The sequence below is a fragment of the Octodon degus genome, unplaced genomic scaffold (assembly GCF_000260255.1).
Source record: "Octodon degus isolate 3935 unplaced genomic scaffold, OctDeg1.0 scaffold00183, whole genome shotgun sequence".
NCBI lineage: Eukaryota > Metazoa > Chordata > Mammalia > Rodentia > Octodontidae > Octodon > Octodon degus.
Genome location: NW_004524759.1, coordinates 3,610,583 through 3,618,589, shown reverse-complemented (window position 1 = coordinate 3,618,589; position 8,007 = coordinate 3,610,583). Strand labels below are relative to the sequence as shown.

Genomic DNA, 8,007 nt, shown 5'->3' with positions numbered 1-8,007 from the left:
GCGCTGTGGAAGAACAGCCCTACGCGCCTTTGGTAACCACCTCTTGCTATCTGCTGACTTGGAGGGCAGGATGTGTGGTTCTTATCACTGTTTCAGAGCAGAGAGGCAGACAGATGTCAGCACCTCCAGGCTTCTCAAGGTCCCTAGCTGTGAGGCCCAGACTGGGGCTCCGTGTACCTCGTGGCACTATCTCAGAGGCAGTGGGTGCCAGGTGTGACCCCTGCGCTCACCTGAGTCTCCTATTGGCACACATCCCGCAGGCATCAGTATCCTGGCTCCCAGAGCCACACTGCACCCTGTGCCCTCTCTGTTTCCTCAGAGACCCTGACGTGATGCTTGGCACCTGGAAGCGAGCGAAGCAAATTACCCATCTTGTTTTCCCTGCTAAATAGCAATCTCTGGTCAGACAGATGAGAAACCTTCTTAAATTGCAGCTCCTTTGCACTAGAACTGTGCTAGAAGTAGCGTGTACATAATTTTAGGCAATAGTGACATCCATTCCTGGCTGATTGTCAGGCTGTACCAGGCAGCCTGTGAGGGGAGAGTTGCCGCTAAGGTGGGGAAGCCCAGGCTGGGCAGCTGAGCCTCCTCTGAGTGCAGTGCACAAACACTGCCACCTGCCCTAATGCCCTAGCTGGCCAGAACATTTTGTTTCTTTTCCATTATGCAGTTCTGGATCCATGGAAAATTACATGCACAGGGCCAGGGAAATGGCTCAGTGGAATAAGCACTTCTCTGGCAAGCGCAAGGGCCTGAGTTCAATCCCTGGTTCCGAAAAAAAAAAAAAATTGTTTGGGGGCTGGTGAGATGGCTCAGCAGTCTAAAGCACCTACTTAGAACAAGCTTAGCAAAGCACAGGGACTGCGGTTGGTTCAATCCCCCAGCACCACATGCCAGCCAGCCCCGCCCCCTGGTGGGCTGAGCTGGCCACACACACACACACGCACACGCACACACACACATAAAATTAAAAAAAAAAAAAAAGAAAATTACATGCACACATGTTTAAAGCCCAGTAATCAAATGAATATCTGTGCACTTGCTGCTTCCCAGTCCCACTGCCCACTTGTCCTGGAAGTCACCTTGGCTCAGTACCTTCCACAGTTGCACACCGTTGTGACCATCACCTTGTAAGGACAGAAGTTCCTTTTGGCCTGTAGCTCAGCAGCTTTCAGTCTGTCATTGGGAGCCCGTTGTCTGGCCTATGGTGCTGCGTCCTGGACACTGTCTGCTCCCTTGTGGCCAGGCAGCTGGAAGCAGGAAGAGGAATGCTGGAGACCCAGGGTTCCCACAGAGCACATGCCAGGGAGGCCTCCTGCCAGGCCCCAGCTATCGGCATTTTGCACTGCCTCCCAAGTGCCGCGCTGGGGCTGGGTGTCACCACGTGGGCATCTGGGCTGTCTGAGTCTCATGAGATAGCACTGCTATTCTGAATGATCCTTGTCTTGCTTATACATTAGGATTTTACCAAATATCTTTGGCTCTTAATATATTGTTTACTTTTGCTTGTTTTCATATAAATGATTTCTTAACATTTATTTACTTATTTTTATCTAAACATCTGATAAAATGATGTTTATGAAATGAAGTGGTTCTAAGGTCTTTCTCCACTTACCTTTGTTTGTGGTCACCATGTCTGGGGGAGAGCCAGTGGTCAGAGGGGAGCACCATATAGGAATGAAAAGTCCATGCCTGGTAGTGGTCCCATGGCTGGCAGCGGAAGCAGCAGGTGGCACCCAGGGATTACTCAGAAGGGAGACTCTGCATGCTACAGTGACACATAGCTTGATGATGTCCTCTGAGGAGGGGTAGATGTCAGCTGTTAATAACTAGTGCAGGTATTTACACGCCATGCTGATCTCATGGTCTGGCTTTTTGAGTCATGCTGACAGTGTCACTGGTGGTGGCATTTGTGAAACTTGAGACTGTGCAAGGCACACAGCCTGGGTCTGTCAGTACCCCGCTACTCACTGGCCATTGGACTCTGAACTTTGGCCTCTGTTAGGCAGTGGGAACAATGACAGTGCTTATCCAGCAGGGTCACACTTGTTGATATTGCTGTTGTAGAGATCAGCTGATATAGACACTTAAGCACAGTGGCATGGAGACACCACGTCTGGCCGAAAGCATGTGACTGTGGACTTAGTCCACTTAGACCATTGGACTGTGCTGGTTTTGTTCCTGGATGTACTTCTGTTTTGTCATGGGACCTCTGGAAATTCCCTACACCTCTTAAGGTATTAGGTTCCTCCTCCAATAAAAAGATGTTCTTTGTACATGTTTACTGTGAAGATAGGAGTGGAAAGTTTTGAAGATAGGAGATGGGATGTGGTTCATGGCCTGACTGTGGCACCATCACTGGCTAGGGCCATCAGTTTGCTCGAGGACTCGGTGACTTATGTGTGTCCTCAGGCATAGGAGGTTACTCCAAGGTGCTGGTGCAGAATTGTAGTAAGATCAAAGGGGTGAATACAAAATGGAACCAACTAAGCTAGTTGATGAGCATTTGGAGTAGTTATTATAAATGTAATGTGTGACTGCAAATTTTTATTTTTGATACAGTATTTTCCTTGAGTAAAAGAAAAAGTTTTAATTGACTTTTTAAAACTATGTAGAGCTGGCCAAATAGCTCAATGGATTAAAGTGCCTGCAAGCAGGCATGAGGGCTGGGGTCCCCAGACCTGCTGTGCTAGCCCCGCCCCTGGGTCACACTGAGACAGTGATTGAAACTGGGCATGGTGGCACATGCCTGTAATCCCAGCTCTTGGGAGGCTGTAAACAGGAGAATCACTACAAGTCCGATCTACTAGTGAGATCCTGAACACCCTGTAGATCCTTCCTTAAAAAACAAAAAACAAAACTCTGTGTGAGGGGGGCCACAGCAAAATTATCTGGATTCTGTGTACCTCCTGTCTCCAGGCATGCAGTGTCCACGCTGGCAATGTCCTCTGCCAGAGTGGCACATATGGACAGTCACAGGAGGGCTCCCTTACTAGTACAACCTGGTGGGCTGGTGGATGATGACACACTCCCTAGCCTAGAGCCACACAGAATGGCCTGGCTGCCTTACAGAGTCACCTCTCTCCCTCCCAGTTTCTGACCTCTACCTATCCTTTTACTGTATCCATGATTTTGCCTTTTCCATGTCAAAAGACAAAATTTCCACAAGTTCCAATGAAATTTAACAAAGATCTGATTAGCTTTTCTTCATAATTCATGAATCAGAGCACTTTCTATTCTCTAAAGTAGATGGAGAGCTCCTACCAGCCCATGGTACAGAATGCGTTTGAAGATAGGAACAAGGAAGTGAACAGTAGAAAAAGAAATCTGCGTACCTCCTGTCCCCAGGCATGCAGTGTCCACGTTGGCAGTGGACATTGCTGGTTGGTTAGTGTGAGGTCCTGCAGGCAGGTTTTTGCATCAGGGTTAAGCAGGGAGGACTGCCTTGTACACTGCCTCAGCTGGTGGAGTCTCCTGTTTGCAGGGGAAATGGTCTGTTTGGAGATCTGCCTGTGTCTTGAAAGCCAGTGGCTTGTTCAGGTCTGCCCTGGAGTAGGGTGAGGGGGTAGGTGTGTGGAGGCCTCCTGGGCTGCTCTGGAGCTTCCAGAAAGTGGAATGCTTGGAATCAGGCAGTAGTATGAACCTGCCTCACTTGGGTTCTTTTGAGACAGAGAAAAACATTTGACTGTGAATTCTGGTCATCCAGAAGGTTGCCTTCCAGAGCTCGTCATGCTGTGAGGAGCTAGCTGAGAAGGATAAGATGTGCCCTGCCAGCCACGTGGGGGTGGGGCTGAGGGGCTGAGCATGTGGTGTCATGGCTGAGGGGTCCCCTTCCCTCTTCGTGATGTGTATAACCCTGCTGGACAAGGTCCAGAGTGTAATATTAGAACAGGACTGGTCAGACATGGGTCAGACACATGGGCAGGCTCATCACGAGCCACCTCTTCCAAACTGTATCTTCAACGCTTACTCATGGAAAGCCAAGTGCTAGAGGTGAGAACTAGAGATGGAGGGAGTTGCAACAGTCTGAAGCATGCCATTTAACAGATTTAAACCTTGCTATCCAGCAGATCTTAAAAATTGATTTGGTGGTTGTCAGTTCTTACTAAGTTTTATCAGTTATTGTCTTCCCTGGCTGACTATCAGATCTCTCCCAGTTTTGTCCCAGGTGTCTGGATCAGTCCTCTCCAACTCCTGCTTGGGGTGATGTTGGCTTCTCCTTCTCTATCTGGAGTGGCTGTGTCTAAGGAAAGCCTTAGAGACTTGTCCCTGCAGAGCCACAGGGATTGGGACCTACCCTGTTCCTTCTCTGGAGCTGTAGTGACCGTCACAGATAAAGTTTTTGAAAAGCTCACTTCCTGCTTTTGGTTCTGCTTTTGCCTGGTTGCCCTCTCTGAAAGGGGAAGGTGGAGAATGGGTAGAAGGAATGGGTAAGGCAAAGGGGCTGCACATGCAGGTTGGTGGGCCAAGCTGTGAGGGCACGTTGGACACCAAGGGCAGGAGTTAGCCCTGGTTGTCCATCGAGGGCTTTGGGCTATGTGGTCCTTGCTGGTGGAGGGAAGGCAGTCTCTGTTGTTTATGGGTTCAGGTGACTCCAGCTTGTTGGCCACTAGTGGCCACTAAGTGTCCTAATGTCTGTGGCTGTAGCTTGCTGACTGAACCTGTGTGCTGGAGAGCCACAGTCTGGTGGTTGCGCATTGTGTGCTTGCTTGTGCTCTTCCGTAGAGGCCCTCTCTGTGCCTACGTAGTCAGGCTGGGTGGTAACATGAGAAATGCAAGGGGAGCCTGAGAGTGTATGCTTTGCTGATGTTGGGGTGGTGGAGGAGCTATGCTCTCCTAGGGCAGTGTATCTTGGGGAATCCGTTTGCAGCTCTACCACAGTCATGCAGGCTTGGCCAGTGCTCTATGTTAGCTCCTCCCTCTCCCTAGTAAGCAATAGGGTCTGTATGCGTGGAGTGTGGTTAAGTAGGGTGAGAGCTCCAGCGCTGTTCTGTGTGATGATGCTGACCAGCCACTGAGATCATGGCCTTGAGACCATGGCCTCAGCTGGGGCAGAGGGTCTGGTTTAGCATGAGCAGCCCTCCTCAGTCTCCACACAGGAGATTTTACACCCAGGTGTGGTGTTGCATGCACTCAGGAGTCTGAAGTAGGGGCATCGCCACAAATTTGAGCCCACTTTGGGTTACAAAGTGAGTTCAAGGCCAGCCTCAACTACATAGTGAGACCCAGTCTCAAAAAAGGCAAAAGCAAGGGGCTAGGGATATAGCTTAGTGGCATAAGCACCTGCCTGGCAAGTGCAAAGTCCTGAGTTTGATCCCTGGTACCACCACCAAAAAAAAAAAAAAAAAAAAAAAAAAAAAAAAAAGGCAAAAGCAAAATCCCTCCCCTAAACCCTAGAATACTAAAAAAAAAACATCTGCAAAACTATACTGTTTATATGTCATAATTCTTTCAGGTGTCTGGTTTGAATTTTTCCCTTCATAGTTTTTAGTTTTGATGATCTTCTTTCTACTCCTGGGCCAAATGTTCATTAATTTTTAGATGCTCAATAGCTGTCAGTTTATTTTATACTGATTTTTACATAGCTCCTTACCTACTATATATTTTTTTTCCTTGTATGAACAGGACCCTTACTACAGATTTAATGACCTTGATTACCGATGGATTTCCTTGGACAACTGGACCTATAGCAACGAATTCAAATTCCCTTTCAATATCAGGTGTGTACACGATTGCATGTATACTATACTCATTATAACTTGAACTTGTTTGCTTAGGTTGTATATCAGGGCATGAGCTCAGATTAAATCTTTCACTGTAAGAGTAAACATATGATTTCTGTTTTGTTCTGTGTAAGGCTGGTGCTCCTGGTCAGTAGCCATGGCAGTGTCTTAGGGAATGCATTTATAGCTCTACCATAGAGTCATGCAGGCCTGGCCAGTGCTCTGTGTTAGCTCCTCCCTCTCCCTAGTAACCGATAAGGTCTGTATGTGTGGAGTATGGTTAAGTAGGGTGAGAGCTCCAGAGTTTGTTCTGTGTGATGATGCTGACCAGCCACTGAGACCTTTGCCTTGTCTGTATACTGTGACCTGAGGTCATGAGGGAAGGTCTCATGCTGTTTTCAGTAAAGTTCTGTGGTATTATAAACAAATACTTCTGTATGAAGTAGAATATAATCTAAAGGTTCATATAGTACCACTATTATTATTTTATTATTATTTTTGGCGGAACTGGGGATTGTACTCAGGCCCTTGTGCTTGCCAGGCAAGCACTTATTCTACTGAGCTATCTCCCCAGCCCCAACCACTATCATTATTAAAGTTTAAAAATCCCCTGTTTTATGTGAAATTTTATAAAAATACTAGTATATTTTTAAAATTTAGGACAGGGTGTACAGGGTCTCACTATGTAGATCACTTGTAGTGATTCTCCTGTTTTCAGCCTCCCAAGCACTGGGATTACAGGCACCTGCCACCATGTCCAGTCTCAATCGCTGTCTCAGCGCGCCCTGGGGTGGGGCTAAAAATACTAGTATTAAAAATAGAAGATTGTGCACAATATCTAGGAGTTTCTTTGCTGCTCTGGGCTTTAGATGGGACTTTAAATATCTCTTAACATAGTCCTGCTTTACTTTGGGCTCCACAGTTCCAAAATTCAAGCAGATGGTTTTCCTTTTCACTAATCAGTTTAGGTCCTAACAGCCTGGTGTCTCTCTGATGTAACCACTTCAGAGTCTAAGGCGGTTGGGCTGTGTGTCTTTTCTTCATCTTTCTATTTTCAGATGTTGCTTACTTTCTTGTTGTTGGGACAAAATGACCGACACCCTCAAGTTAAAGGAGGAGAGGCTTAGCTTGCAGTTTGTAGAGGTTTCAGTCCATAGCTGGCTGGCTCCAAGGCAGGCTGGCATGGTAGAGGGACATTGCAGAGGGCAAACAGTCCATGGCAGGGTAGGCAGAAGGGAAGGAGCCTTCCATCTTTCTCTCTCTCTTTTTTTCCCTTTATGTATTTGGTACAGGGTCCTACTCTGCAGCTTGGACTCCTAGTGCTCCTCCTGTTTTCAGCTCCCCCTAGTGCTGGGGGATTACAGGCTTGCACCACTACAACCAGACTCAGTGGCTGGCTCAGCATGCCCCAGGGTCAGGGCTGGCGCAGCATGCGGAACTGGGGATTGAACCCTGGCCCCTGTGCTTGCCAAAGCAGGTGCTTAGTCCACTGAGCTATCTCATTGGCCCTTTTGTCTTTCTCTTTTTATTCCATCCTGGCTGCATATTGGTGGATCCATTAGATTTACCTGCCCAAAATACTGATTTTGCCATGATGTGATCTTGCTCAAGAAGGGAGAAGTACCTTTCTTTCTTTTTTTTGATTTCATGTTTCTGTCCCTGCTTGTGCATGATCCTGCCTGGTGTTGCTGTCCCTGGTTCACTGTCTGCCCAGCCCCCACCCACCTGTCTACCCAGTTCTAAGCAGGTGTCTGAATCAAGTATTTTATTTTATTTATTTATTTATTTTTGTGGTACTGGGGATTGAACTCAGGACCTTGAGCTTGTCAGGCAAGCGCTTATTCTACTGAGCTATCTCCCCAGCCCTATTTTATTTTATTTTGAGACAGGGTCTCATTATGTAGTCCAAGCTAGCTTTGAACTTGCTATGTAGCCCAAGCTGGCATTGAACTCATGGTAATCCTCCTACTACAGCCTCCTGAGTGCTGTAGTTACAGCTGTGTCCCAAGCCTTTTACTTTAAAGTAATTGATGCTGTGAGCAGTTTCTCTGGGTGTTTCTCCTTTATCCAGGCACCTTTTTCTTTAAGACAAAACAAACAACTTTATTGAGGTATAATTCCCATAGTATGCAGCTCACCATTGAAAGTACAATTTAGTTCAGTAGTTTTTGGTGTATTCATAGAATTGCACAACCATCACTGTAATCAATTTTAACACATTGTCCTCACCTCCGAAAGAGCCATCATCCCTCTCCCATCCCTGCAGCCTCTCTAGGCCAATGCT

At 47.2% G+C, this 8,007-nt stretch overlaps 1 protein-coding gene across 1 annotated transcript in view; it reads left to right on the top strand.

The window, feature by feature from the left end:
- Positions 1-8,007, top strand: part of Manba (mannosidase beta) — a 95,351-nt gene that overhangs the window by 6,648 nt on the left and 80,696 nt on the right. Inside the window, exon 2 of the mRNA XM_012517473.2 lies at positions 5,626-5,720. Coding sequence (XP_012372927.1) covers positions 5,626-5,720 — 95 coding nt within the window. The remainder of the gene's footprint in view (positions 1-5,625; positions 5,721-8,007) is intronic.